Source organism: Dendrobates tinctorius, unplaced genomic scaffold (genome assembly GCF_039654945.1).
Source record: "Dendrobates tinctorius isolate UK_male_01 unplaced genomic scaffold, ASM3965494v1 ptg000046l, whole genome shotgun sequence".
NCBI classification, from domain to species: domain Eukaryota; kingdom Metazoa; phylum Chordata; class Amphibia; order Anura; family Dendrobatidae; genus Dendrobates; species Dendrobates tinctorius.
In genome coordinates, this window is record NW_027361714.1 from 41,834,434 (window position 1) to 41,849,261 (window position 14,828).

The 14,828-nt window shown below is 42.6% G+C and overlaps 1 protein-coding gene across 1 annotated transcript in view; it reads right to left on the minus strand.

Moving 5' to 3' along the window:
• SLC2A12 (solute carrier family 2 member 12) overlaps positions 1 to 14,601 on the minus strand; it is a 119,197-nt gene extending 104,596 nt beyond the window's left edge. Inside the window, exon 1 of the mRNA XM_073575847.1 lies at positions 14,320 to 14,601. Within this exon, the coding sequence (XP_073431948.1) occupies positions 14,320 to 14,407 (88 nt within the window). The 5' untranslated portion in view covers positions 14,408 to 14,601. The remainder of the gene's footprint in view (positions 1 to 14,319) is intronic.
• Between the last annotated feature and the right edge of the window lie 227 nt (positions 14,602 to 14,828).

A 14,828-nucleotide genomic window follows, 5' to 3' on the forward strand; every position in this document is an offset into this window, starting at 1 on the left:
AAAACGGATCCATCACAGATTGTGAAAAACTGATGCGACGGATCAGTATATTCGCTGGATCCGACTGCCCTACCTGGTAATAATAATTGGCGCATGCTCAGTTTAAAAAAACGGAATCCTGCGCTAAACCCTCAAACTCTCAGGCCTCTGGTAGAGGACCCAAGAATGAGGAAGGACATGAAAAAAAAGACCACCCTCATTGGAGGGTGAGAAGGAAGTTTATATATATATATATATATATATATATATATACACACACACATTATATAACGAATGTGAGTACACCCCTCACATTTTTGTAAATATTTTATTATATCTTTTCATGGGACAACACTGAAAATTCGACACTTTGATGCAATATAAGGGTCAGTGTACAGCTTGTATAAACAGTGTAAATTTGGTGTGCCATCTAAATAACACACAGCCTTTAATGTCTAAACCGCTGGCAACAAAAGTGAGTACACCCCTGAGTGAAAATGGCCAAATAGTGCCCAAATAGCCGTTTTCCCTCCCTCGTGTCATGTGACTGATTAGTGTTACAAGGTCTCAGGTGTGAATTGGGAGCAGGTGTGTTAAATTTTGTGTTATCGCTCTCACCCCCTCATACTCGTCTTTGGAAGCTCAACAAGGCACCTCATGGCAAAGAACTCTCTGAGGATCTGAAAAAAAAATTGTTGCTCTGCATAAAGATGGCCTAGGCTATAAGAAGATTGCCAACACCCTGAAACAGAGCTGCAGCACGGTGTCCAAAACCATGCAGCGGTTTTACAAGATATGTTCCACTCAGAACAGACCCCGTCATGGTCGACCAAAGAAATTGAGTGCACATGCTGGGCGTCATATCCAGAGGTTGTCTTTAATAGACCTATGAGTGCTGCCAGCATTGCTGCAGAGGTTAGAGGGCTGGGGGGTCAGTCTGTCAGTGCTCAGATCATAAGCCGCAAACTGTATCAAATTGGTCTGCATTGCTGTCATCGCAGATAGAGGCCTCTTCTAAAGATGATGCACAAGTAAGCCCACAAACACTTTGGTGAAGGCAAGCAGACTAAGGACATGGCTTACTGGAACCATGTCCCGTGGTCTGAAGAGACCCAGAAATAAAACAAATCTTACCAAAATATCCAAATCACAGGGTGAACATCAGGCTTACATAAAAACCCTATTAAAAAACAACTTTTATTAAGTGCAATAAAATTTAATAATAGATAACCCCTATCTAGAAATGCCTTGATGCAAAAAATGTACAAAAAGGGCTATAGATATTATGACTAGGGTTAAAAAAAACCCCAATAGCCTAATATAATTGCCAGCAAATAATCATCTGGCCAAATAATCGCCTCTGCTGGAAAACAAAGCTGCAGAGATAAGCCCTTAAGATATAAATACCTCAACAGAAGACCCCTTAGCTCAAAAAATTGTTGTCTTTGTCCCTGACAAAATAGGGTGCTCAGGAGAACATCAGTCACACTCAGCCGAAGTGTAAAGCCCCCGTTACACACTGTGATATCGCTAGCAATATCGCTGCAAAGTCACCGATTTTGTGACGTTGCAGCGATATTGCTAGCGATATCGCTGCATGTGATACTTACCTCCGACCGGCTCCCCCGCTGGTTATCGCTGATCGTGCGAGAAGCTGCTGGATCATTCCTCGTCGGTCACTGCCTGCGGTGCTTCCTGCTGTGACGACGAGCGACGCGTGGAGCCGGGCGGGAGGACGCAGGATCGCCGCGTCTGACAGGTAAGTAGCGATCCCCGTCCCCAGCGATGTCGTTAGTGAGATCTGCCTGAGTGGCAGCTCACTAGCGACCACCTAGCGATGCACCAGCGATCCTGACTGCGTCATATCGCTAGTCGGGATCGCTGGTGCATCGCTAGGTGTAACGGTACCCTAAGGAAAGGTGATCTGGCCCTAGATGTACACCTACCTGATCACCTACCTAGATGCAGAGGTTGGCACCCTAAGATAATGAGAATGGCGCCCCTGCTTGTCGACAGCTGTCCCTCCTCTCCTATCTCACTCTATAAGACGATAGTTAGAAACAGAAGGGCAGATAGCCTGTATACACTGTAACAAATGTATTCAGTAGTCATGGGTGAGAGCAAAATGTAATTGCATGAGCGGTACATGTAAGTAATTATAAATGAGTGAGAAAAAAAGATAGTTCAACCAATTACACACATAAATACTCACAGCAAAAAGTGCCAAAAAATAAAAAATCAGTATGCATTGGTCACAAGTAATGATAAGGGAAGCAGACTGTAAGGCTATGTGCCCATGTTGCTTTTTTTAGCGTTTCTGCAGCCGCAGAAACGCTTAAAAACGCTTAAAAAACGCATCCCCATACAATCCTATGGGATTCCGCAGTTGCTGTGCCAATGCTGCGGATTTTACTGCTGCGGAATCGCATAGCGGTAAAATCCGCAGCATGTCCATTATTTCTGCGGAATCGCAGCGATTCCACCGCCATAGGATTGCATTGGATATGCCCACCATGCGTAAAGTGAGCGCTTCATGTGCAGATAGTACCCAGGGTCTGGAGAAGAGGAGACTGTCCTCCATGCCCTGGGTACCATATTCCTGTAAAAAATAGAGTTAAAATAAAAAATAGGGATATACTCACCTTCTGTCGGCCCCCGGAGCCCTCGCCGTCGTCATTGGCGCTGGCGGCAAGTTCCACTCCCAGGGATGCTTTGCGCAAAGGACCTCTGATGACATAGCGGTCTCGCAAGACCACTACGTCATCAGAGGTCATTGTCGCAAGGCATCCCTGGGAACCGAACATGCCACCAGCGCCAATGACAACCGCGAGGACTCCGGGGGGCCGACAGAAGGTGAGTATATCCCTATTGTTAATTTTTTTAATTATTTTTAACATTCAATCTTTTACTATTGATGCTGCATAGGCAGCATCAATAGTAAAAAGTTGGTGACACTAGTCAAGCACTATGCTTGACAAGTGTGACCAACCTGTCAATCACTTTTCCAAGCGATGCTTCAAATCGCTTGGAAAAGCGGTAGCATTCTGCAAGCTGTGTCTTGCGGGAAAACGCATGCATTTTACCCGCGGCATTTCCGCAGCATTTCTATAACGTGGGAACATAGCCTAAGTGTCAAGATTTCAACACCACACCCTATAAATATGACAAACCCCAACCTGATACAAGGGTGATTTGTCCCACTTAATTTGCACAGCACTGTATGTATCACATTGAGTAAAGCTAGATTTATCACAGGGACAAAAATCATCTAGAAATATACAGTAGTTATAATGATCTGTCCACATGCGGTATTACACATAGGTGACTGTGACCAAAGTACACACCTATGCATCACAATAAATCATAATAGATGAATCACAGAGACAAAAGCCATCCTAAAAATGCACTTGTACTTATCTGTTCACTTGTGGTATTTCACATAGGTGATAGAGAACAAGATAGATGATAGGTTCCCAGATAGAATCAGCAAACTCTCAACGCGTTTCCCCCTGGACAGGCTCATCAGGAGAGATCGATATCAGATAGCATGGCAGAGGAGAGTAGTTCATAAGATGAAACTGCACCTACAGCAAGTCCGCCTCCTCCTTAAATACCTAATGAGGCACCTGCATTGAAAGGATCATTTCATATTTCAAGCCGCAATAGGCATACCAGGGTAATGGTATAATTAACCCCAAGAAACCAAGCATACACACACAGGGTCATTATCATGGCGGCATGTCTTAGAACTAAAACTGCGCATGCCCACACCATATAGAGATGCTAGATGTACGTGTCACATGATCGGACTAACACACACCAGACTAAGGCGTACTCCGCGTGTGAATAGAATAGGTGCGCAATGCACACACGCCAAGATCGCAGTATATGCGAGTGTTTTGGGTGAACACCATTGATGTGTCTCGCCAGGGGTGTATCCCTACCATGTCTAATATCACAAAGGTGCTCACCCACACGTCTCCGCAACTCCCTCTTTGTTTTCCCAATGTAAATAAGTGGGCATGAGCACGTGGCCATATAGACCACCCCTTCTGTTTTGCAGTTGGCAAAATCTCTCATATAAAAAATCCTCTCTAATGTAGTCCCTTTAAAGGATTTTTCTTTTCTAATCCATGGGCAAAATTTGCTGTCACCACATTTAAACGTTGCACAGAGTTTACTATCTAACCAAGTCCCCTGTAATTTAGGTTTCATAGAAACTATGGACAAACCGATCTTGTAGTGATCTGCCCTTCCTATATGTAAGTTTGGGGGTAGATGGAATATAGTCACCTAAGTTCTGGATCAGCCCTTAGGATCCCCCATTGTCTCCAAGAATATTCTGCGGAACATTTGATTTGTTGTCAAATATACCTATAATCTTAGGGACATCAGGCAGATCATCCCTAGGTGCTGGATGTAAAAGATCATGATGATCACGGCCTGCAGCATGGTCCCATGGTCCGTCAGCTACATGACTAGGGTACCCTGTTATAAATGGGTCACCGAGGAGGAAAACAAGACCAAGCCAAGTCACAGAAAACCAGAGAGGTTGGTAACTACGTGAATTGCAGACCCCTGATCCTAACCACACAACTAACAGCAGCCGTGGAGTATACTTACGATAATTCTAGACGCCTCCTCACAGCCGGAGGACTAAATAAGCCAAAAGCAAGAAAAGGGGAAATCTAAAACTGCCCCAGAGCAGACAGCAAAGGAATAGACAGCCCCCACACCTGTATTGACGGTGAGACAAGATGAAAACACGAACACAGGTAGGAAAATAGGCTGAGCAAACGATGGGGCCCACACTAGCTAGAAAGGACAGGAATGGAAAGATACGGTCTGCAATCACGTCAAAAAACCCTGTAAAAATGTCCAACACTTCTGATAGCAAAAAATACCCTGAAGTCACTAGACTTCTCCCACTATATCAGCATTCGGGCATATTCTGAGAACAGAGCAAAAAGAGGCCAATCTAATAAGGGACAAAAATCAAACTGGCACATACAGTGACATAAGAGTGGAAATTCAGCACAGCCCCGACCACACAAAAAACTGAATAGACCAATCCAAATCAAATGTGAACATTAGCAAAGACAACTTAGCTTGAGAAGGCAGGAACTGAGCTGGAAACTAAGACCTCAGGAGGCAGGAAAAAAAAATCACCAGCATGGGAATAGGGAGTCGGCTGTCTTAAATCCAGTCTGAGACTCCAGATGTCCAATCCTCTTCCTCATTATCAGGTGGCAGGTCTCTGTTAATTAGATCAGCTTCACTACCTCCTGCCACCACCAGAGGGAGCCCGGAAAGAGAACTCACAACTCCTCTGTCAGCACAACCAGCTCCCTCACCAGAAACCAGAGGCAGACCAGAAAATGAGTTCACAACAGTACCCTCTCTGGTGAAACCTCCTCTTAAGGTCATGGGCCTGTAAAACAAAGTCCTGATTATTGGAGCAATTCCTCTTGATACAGTCATTGCCAAAAGTATTGACACCCCTGCAATTCTGTCAGATAATATTCAGTTTCTTCCTGAAAATGATTGCAAACACAAATTCTTTGGTATTATTATCTTCATTTAATTTGTCTTAAATGAAAAAACGCAAAAGAGAATGAAGCAAAAAGCAAAACATTGATCATTTCACACAAAACTCCAAAAATGGGCCGGACAAAAGTATTGGCACCCTCAGCCTAATACTTGGTTGCACAACCTTTAGCCAAAATAACTGCGACCAACCGCTTCCGGTAACCATCAATGAGTTTCTTACAATGCTCTGCTGGAATTTTAGAACATTCTTCTTTGGCAAACTACTCCAGGTCCCTGATATTTGAAGGGTGCCTTCTCCAAACTGCCATTTTTAGATCTCTCCACAGGTGTTCTATGGGATTCAGGTCTGGACTCATTGCTGGCCACCTTAGAAGTCTCCAGTGCTTTCTCTCAAACCATTTTGTAGTGCTTTTTGAAGTGTGTTTTGGGTTATTGTCCTGCTGGAAGACCCATGACCTCTGAGGTAGACCCAGCTTTCTCATACGGCGCCCTAAATTATGCTGCAAAATTTGTTGGTAGTCTTCTGACTTCATAATGCCATGCACACGGTCAAGCAGTCCAGTGCCAGAGGCAGCAAAGCAACCCCAAAACATCAGGGAACCTCCGCCATGTTTGACTGTAGGGACCATGTACTTTTCTTTGAATGCCTCTTTTTTCTCCTGTAAACTCTATGTTGATGCTTTTGCCCTAAAAGCTCTACTTTTGTCTCATCTGACCAAAGAACATTCTTCCAAAATGTTTTAGGCTTTTTCAGGTAAGTTTTGGCAAACTCCAGCCTGGCTTTTTTATGTCTCGGGGTAAGAAGTGGGGTCTTCCTGGGTCTCCTACCATACAGTCCCTTTTCATTCAGATGCCTACGGATAGTACGGGTTGACACCGTTGTACCCTCGGACTGCAGGGCAGCTTGAACTTGTTTGGATGTTAGTCGAGGTTCTTTATCCAACATCAGCACAATCTTGCGTTGAAATCTCTTGTCAATTTTTCTTTTCCGGCCACATCTAGGGAGGTTAGCCACAGTGCCATGGGCTTTAAACTTCTTGATGACACTGCGCACGGTAGACATAGGAACATTCAGGTCTTTGGAGATGGACTTGTAGCCTTGAGATTGCTCATGCTTCCTCACAATTTGGTTTCTCAAGTACTCAGACAGTTCTTTGGTCTTCTTTCTTTTCTCCATGCTCAATGTGGTACACACAAGGACACAAGACAGAGGTTGAGTCAACTTTAATCCATGTCAACTGGCTGCAAGTGTGATTTAGTTATTGCCAACACCTGTTAGGTGCCACAGGTAAGTTATAGGTGCTGTTAATTACACAAATTAGAGAAGCATCACATGATTTTTCGAACAGTGCCAATACTTTTGTCCACCCTCTTTGTTATGTTTGGTGTGGAATTATATCCAATTTGGCTTTAGGACAATTCTTTTTGTGTTTTTTCATTTAAGACAAATTAAATGAAGATAATAATACCAAAGAATTTGTGTTTGCAATCATTTTCAGGAAGAAACTGAGTATTATCTGACAGAATTGCAGGGGTGTCAATACTTTTGGCCATGACTGTACATAGGAATTGGCCCTTAGGTATCCCTCTCCAAAGGAGACCTGGGAGATAGCTATCCCATCGCAGGAGGCTATTAGTAGATGTTGGTTTTCTGTATGTCTTTGTGGTGATACCCCCCTCACCACTTTTGCTGATTTTTAAATCAAGAAAAGTTATGGTATCCCTATGTATTTCTGATGTAAACCTCATGTTGATGTTATTCTCAGTAAGGCAAGCCACAAACCTATGAAAATCATCTAACAAACCGTCCATAAGATGAACACATAGTCGATAAATCTCGACCAGAACAGAATGGATGAATACCACCAGGCCTCTTTGACGAATACCTTAGTATCCTCCCATCAGCCCAGGAAGAGATTTGCATACAATGGGGCACAGGGACTCCCCATTGCAGTCCCCCTGAGCTGGTGGTAGGTCCTTCCATTAAAGAGAAAATAGTTATGGCTGAGAATATAGGACAAAAGTTCAATGACAAACATATGTGCAGTCAGTTGTGTTGCCCTTGTACTGAGGAAAAATTTAATACTCTTGATACTTGCCCTGTGCGCTGTGCCGGGTACTACTGTAAAGTGCTTTGACATCAGTGGAAGCCAGATATGTATCGGCATTAACAATAATATCTTCCAGCTTCCCCAACAGATCTGATACATCCATAAGGTAAGATGGTACAGAAATGACAAATTGATGGAGAATTTTGTCAGTATATATGCCAATATTCTGATCTATAGAATCCACACCTGAGATTATAGGTCGTCCCTTAAGGGTTGACCAGTCCTTTGTGAATTTTGGGTAAACAATTAAATGCAGGTATCAAGGGAAAGGAGGGTAGCAAAAATTCAAACTCATTCTTGGTAATGAGCCTACAGTCCAGTCCTTTAATCAAAATTACGGTAAGGGAATCCAAATATTGTGATGTGGGATCTCCTGTGAGGATTTCATATGTGTCTCTATCCCCCAGTAGCAAGTGGCACATAGTAAGGTACTGTGTATGGTCCATTATTACCAGGTTGCCCCCTTTATCAGAGGGCTTTATCACAATCTCCTTGCTCTTCTCCAATGAGGAGAGTGCTGATAATTCAAGTTCAGTAAGATTAGATGATATCTCCCCTATCAAGGTAAGGAGGTTAATCTTAACCAGCTCTTCCTCAACCACTTTCAAAAAGATGTCAATACAATCCAAATCGCCCATAGGGGCAACATGGTACTTTTTGGTTTAAGAGATGTAAATGGACCTAAACTTATGTCACGTTCATTTTCCACCAATAAGTCAGGCAAAGCATTCACTGCTCCAAGATCACCTGCATTAATCCCCAAATTATCACATTGTTCTCTATCCATTTGAAGATAGAACTTATGCCATTTGAGCTTAGGTGCAAACAGATTAATGTCCCTTACCCAACTAAATGGATCATAGAGTATGGTGGGAACAAAAGACAGACCTTTCAAAAGGACCTTATGTTCATCAGGTGACAGAATATACCTACTGAGGTTAATGACTTGACTCATTCCAGACCCTTTTAACTCTCTCTGTTCCTCAGCTGATAACCAAATGGGGCCTTCTGCTCCAAAGAAAAGGAGGAAGATGGAGGCAGAGACAAGGAGGATGATTGTTGTGGTATTGTATTGATTACCAAAGCCATATTGTCTGCCCGAATGTTTAATTGGGTTAGTGGCCCTGTGGATAACCCTTTGGAGGTAGTCATACAAGGATCCCGATCTTGCCACCTGTGTCTGTAACGTCTCCCTCGCTCTCTGCCCCTCTGTCTCCATCTCCCCCTGGAGTTCGATCTCTCTGTCTGAGTTGTTAGTTTCATATGAAGAAATATCTGTATGAACCCGATGTTGTGTAGGTAAAAAACTATAGGCCCTATTCTTAAATTTATTAAAGTCTCTCAGAAATTGATTGTGTTTCCTGTCCTTAATAGTGTCTTGAAATTTCTCAATGGAAGATTGAAGAATAGCCTACCTCCTAGTAAATTCAGGGTCAGATGTATGTGCCAGAGTTTTTTTTCTCAATCAGTTCATTCAATATTTTGCCTGTATGTTCAAAATTAATTTTCTCCTCCTCAACTAGGATCTTCATGAACCTACATGATGAACCTATAGATTCTCTCTGCCATACATGAAGTAATTGAGGGCTTGCAAGTCTTGGTGATGGAAAAATGTTAATCCTCAAGCCACTGGGGACAATGTTGTTCGTTAAATAGTTTTCAAGAGCTTTAATCTAAGAGCTTTAATCTCCCAAAATGATTTCACATTATTTTTATATCCTACATACAAATTCTTGAATAGATTCTTAATAGATGTAGACCCACTACCTCCTGACGGATTACTTTCTGTAGAGAAGGCTTGATTGGCCTCCTCTATCCACTGTTTAGTTTTGATAGGCCCTGATAAGAAGCCAGCCATCTAGTCTAAGGCTATGTGCCCACGTTAGCGTTTTTAAACGCTCAGGAAACGGGTCTCCTTCCCAGAAAACGCATGTTTTTTTCCACGCGTTTTTGCCGAGATTTTCCCCTTTTTTGTCCCAAAACCGAGCGTTTTTGATGCGTTTTTTTTCCGCGCGTCTTCTGGACTATAGGAAATAGCCAAAAACGCGGACCTAAGCGGAAATTAATGAACATGCTGCGTTTTTTACCGCTAAGCGCTTCCTTAGCGGTAAAAAACGCATCCATTGGCACAAAAAGGCCAAAATGTATTAAAATGAATGGGATGCTTCTTTTAAGCACTTTTGATGCGGTATGACCATGAAAAACGCATCAAAAATGCTTAAAAAACGCAACATGGGCACACATCCTAAATCTTACAAAAAATATCCAAATCACAGGGTGAACATCAGGCTTACACAAAAAACCCTCTTACTTGGTTCAGATGATGTCAAGCTTGTGTTGCGGCAACCAGGTGAGGAGTACAAAGGCAAAGGTGTCTTGCCTACAATCAATCATTGTGGTGCGAGTTTCATGGTTTAGGGCTGCATGGGTGCTGCCTGCTGTAGGGAGCTACAGTTCAATGCCAACATGATGCAGACCATGATCCCTTTTCTTCGGAAACTGGGACTCAGGGCAGTATTCCAACATGATAACGACCCCAAACACACCTTCAAGACGACCAGTGAGTTGCTAAAGAAACTGAGGGTAAAGGTGCTGTACTGTCCAAGCATGTCTACAGACCGAAACCCTATTGAGCATCTCTGGGACATCCTCAAATGGAAGGTGGAGGAGTGCAGGGTCTCTAAAGGTACTGTCACACTTAGCGATGCACCAGCGATCCCACCAGCGATATGACGCGGTCAGGATCGCTGGTGCATCGCTAAGTAGTCGCTAGTGAGCTGCCACACAGGCAGATCTCACCAGCGACATAGCAGGGGTCGGGGGTCACTACTTACCTGTCAGACGAGGCGATCCTGACGTCCTCCGCCCGCGTCCACGCGTCGCTCGTCGGCGCCACAGGAAGCCCAGCAGGAAGCTGATGACGAGAAACGGTCCAGGACGTTCTCGCGCGATCAGCGATAACCAGCGGGGGAGCGGTTGGAGGTAAGTATCAGACATAGTGATATCGCTAGCATATTGCTATAACGTCTCAAAAACCACTGACGTTATAGCGATATTGCTAGCGATATCGCTTAGTGTGACAGGCCCTTAACATATACCAGCTCCGTGATGTCATCATGGAGGAACAGAAGAGGATTAAAGTGGAAACCTGTGAAGCTTTAGTGAACTCCAAGCCCAAGCGTTAAGGCAGTGCTTGAAAATAATGGTGGTCACACAAAATATTGACTCTTTGAGCACAATTTGGCCATTTTCATTTACGGGTGTACTCACTTTTGTGATATGCTGTGTATATATATATATATATATATATATATATATATACACACACACACATATATTGTATATATATGCATATATATATACATACACATATACACATACATATACATACACATTATACATATATTATATATATATTATATATTCTTATCTAAATATATATATAAATTATATAAATTCTTATCCTCTCTTGCTGACAATTTTATCTTCCAAAAGGTAAAGGTAGAGGAGAAAAGGAGGAAATGATTGAGGTGGTAAGGTTGGCTGGGACCCTAGGAGGCAGCGATCATAGAATTTTGGAAATCTAGAGGAGGAAGACCTGTGAAGACTCAGGCTGAGTTCACACGTGGCGTTTTTTTCGCGTTTCCGCGGTGGTTTTAACCATGCGATTTTGCCACGAAAACGCGAAAAATAAGCATCCCATGCATTCCTATGGGATTCCGCAATGCTGTGCTAATGCTGCGGTTTTTACCGCAGCGGAATCGCTTTGCTGTAAAAAACGCAGCATGCTCATTAATTTGCGGAATCGCGGCGATCCCGCACACATAGGAATGCATTGTTCCGCTTACTTCCCGCATGTGGCTGTGCACACCATGCGGAAAGTAAGCAGAACAATTGCGGATGGTACCCACAGTCCGGAGGAGAGGAGCCTGTCCTCCGGGCTTTGGGTACCATATCCCTGTAAAAAATAGAATTTAAAATAAAAAATATTGTTATTCTCACCTTCCGGCGTCCCGCGCAGCCTTCCCGCCTCTCTCCACGCTCCCGGTCCCAGTAAGCTTTTGTGAAAATGCCCGCGATGGCGTCCGTTCTCGCGGGATCACGAAGTCTCGCGGTCATTCGCGTGACGTCATCGCGAATTACCGCGAGACATCGCGATCCCGCGAGAACGAACGTCATCGCGGGCATTTTCGCAAAGGATTACTGGGAACGGATGCGCGGGACGTCGGAAGGTAAGAATAACACTATTTTTTATTTTTTTTTACATTCTATCTTTTACTACTGATGCTGCATAGGCGGCCTCAGTAGTAAAAAGTTGGTCACACTCGTCAAACACTATGTTTGACGAGTGTGACCAACCTGTCAATCAGTTCTCCAAGCGATGCTACAGATCGCTTTGAAAACGCTAGCATTTTGCAAGCTAATTACGCTTGCAAAATGCTAGTTTTTCCGCGGGAATTTAAAATGCGATTTTCCCGTGGAATGGAATTCCGGAATTCTCGAGGTAATTTCCGCGAGAGTTCCGGTACATGTGCACTTAGCCTCAGACTTCAAGGTTGGACTTCAGAAAGGCATATTTTAAGGGACTCAAAAAGAGGATAGAAGGGATCCAATTGCTGGATATCGTTAAGGACAGAAATGTCCAGGAAGGATGGGAAGTTTTGAAAAAAGGGGCGAACGAAATGTTTATCAAATGTAACGAGAGGGCATATCTAAAGAAGAATATAATGCCGTCTGCAGAAACTATCGGGTACGCATCAGATTACTTAAATCTGATAATGAATTAAGGCTTGCAAGAGACATCAAAAGCAGTAAGAAACGATTTGGTGGTATGTCAAAAGTAAAAGAAAATTCAAAGAAGCTATATGATTTTTACAGGATAAAAATGGTGAAGTGGTAAAAAATGATGCTGAGAAGACCGAACTTTTAAATTCCTATCTTGCATCTGTTTTCTCTCAGAAAGAAAATGCAACATAACTGATTTTCAAGGAATAAAATAATCCACAATATCTATAAACAGAGATAGCGAGGGAATACTTAGCTAATATAAATGAATTCAACTCCCCAGGTCAAGAAGAATTACATCCTAGGGTACTGAAGGAGATAGTAGAGGAAATTATTGAACCACTAGCCATAATCTTTGAAAATTCATGGAGAACAGGAGAAGTTCCAGAAGAATGGAGAAGAGCAAGTGTTGTCCCTATCTTCAAAAAGGAGAAGAAGGTAGACCCATGGAACTATAGGCTTGTGAACCTTACTTCTATACCTGGAAAGATCTTTGAACAAATTATTAAACAACATGTATGTAAGTACCTGGCTGAGAATGAAGTGGTTAACCAGAGCCAGCATGGGTTTGTAACTAATAAATCATGTCCGACTAACTTAATTTTCCTTCTATGACAGAATCACTGACTGGGTGGATCAGGGAAATTCAGTAGCTCCAGGTATCCAGGTTACTAAGATAGCTATTTGTTAAGCGCTATAGCTATTTGGATAATCTCTTTTCCGAAGCTATTTGATCATCACTAGTCTATTCTGTACTCTTGTGAAATTTGTGGAATGCATCACATATACTCTTGTAGAAACACTGATTGCATACAGGTGCATAGTAAGGACCCTATTATACCATTAGGTGAGATATTTGACTAAAATATGTAGGAAACACTGTGATCACTAGTACTTCTAATTTTCTCTCAGTGGCACTGTAGGTCCAAAAATGAAGAAAGGGAAAGAAAATAACTAGAGTCGTGTAGATGCCGCCGAATCTGCTCTGCATTATGGCCCCAAAAATTGTCCCCCATATCTCATTTCATTTGCTTATGTACATGCCTGGATTCTGAAGTATTAATATGATAAATTACAGCACCCATAGACTCCTGTGAGGACCCTACTGTGAGTGTGTAAGTTCTCCCCAGGTTTGCGTGAGTTTTCTCCGATAACTCGAGTTTCCACCCACACTTCTAAAACATAATGATAGGGAATTTAGATTGTGAGCCCCAATGTGGACAGTGATGATGATAATGTCTGTAAAGTGCTGTGGAATATGACGGCCCTGTATAAGCAAGCAAAATAAAATATTAAATTATAAAATGCTGCACCTCGGTAATCTCCATTGAATGTCATATTCTGTAGCCAATAACCTCATAATGGAGCATCAGTGTCCTTCTAAAGCCTCATGCACACAGTATAATTATACAGTATATATGAGGCTTAAATATAACGCTAGGTAAATGGAATATTGCACTATTGCACTTTCCGAACTTTTAACTTGTGAATACAGTTAGACAAAGAGTTTTTTTTTTATAAATGTCGCTAAACATTACTAAATAAAACATGACTACTCGTACGGACACATTTTTTTTTGCTTTTGGAGTTTGGTTGAAATAATGATTTTAGATAAAAAAAAACAACTCGAAAACAAAACAAATATACCAAGAATAAAGCAAAAGGTCTGAAATCATATAGATCACTTTATGCATTTTGCGAAAAGTCAAAAATTCACATCAGCTACAGTAATTTTAGCGTTACTTCACCTTTGGTCAATGCTGAACGAAACCACATTAGCAAAAGTAGAAGAAAAAGAGGCCTGGTGAGAACTTCACTTAATAAAAAATGAGAGAAAGTAAAGTTCCAGAACAAGCAGAATCTATATTTCCAATGTCACGCAGGATGTCGTTACCTGTTTGTCTAGGATCTAGTTGGTGCCTGTCAACTGCGGCGCTCTGCTGCTGTAGTATGAGGTCCTCGGTGGTGCTCTCGGGAAGCATTTTCCTGGTGTATGGGATTGTTTCCCAGGGGGCATGTATCTCTATGGAAAAGATGCTCTTCTTTTCCCAGTTGCAGCAGACAGTGAGTTTACCTTGCCCAGCATGGCTTCATAGGGGCTGCAGGTTTTAAAGTGCTGGTGCGAACAACTTTGTTTCTATTTCAAAATACTTTGCCCTTCAGTGACACAGACTGCAACTATTCTTAGCAACCTATGGCAGGCTCAGGGAGGGGCCTTGTGCGGCAGCATATTGTTCTGTGCCTGACACAACAACAGCCTGAAACATGGAGCATTTCTGTTCCCTTCATTTGCATTCTTGTTGTGATTAATGTCGCGTGTGTGCTTCATTACAGGATTTAAAGCTTACCTAACGTCAAAACCTGTTACTTGACTCCTTCAAGAATTTGCAGCGTAATCAAAAA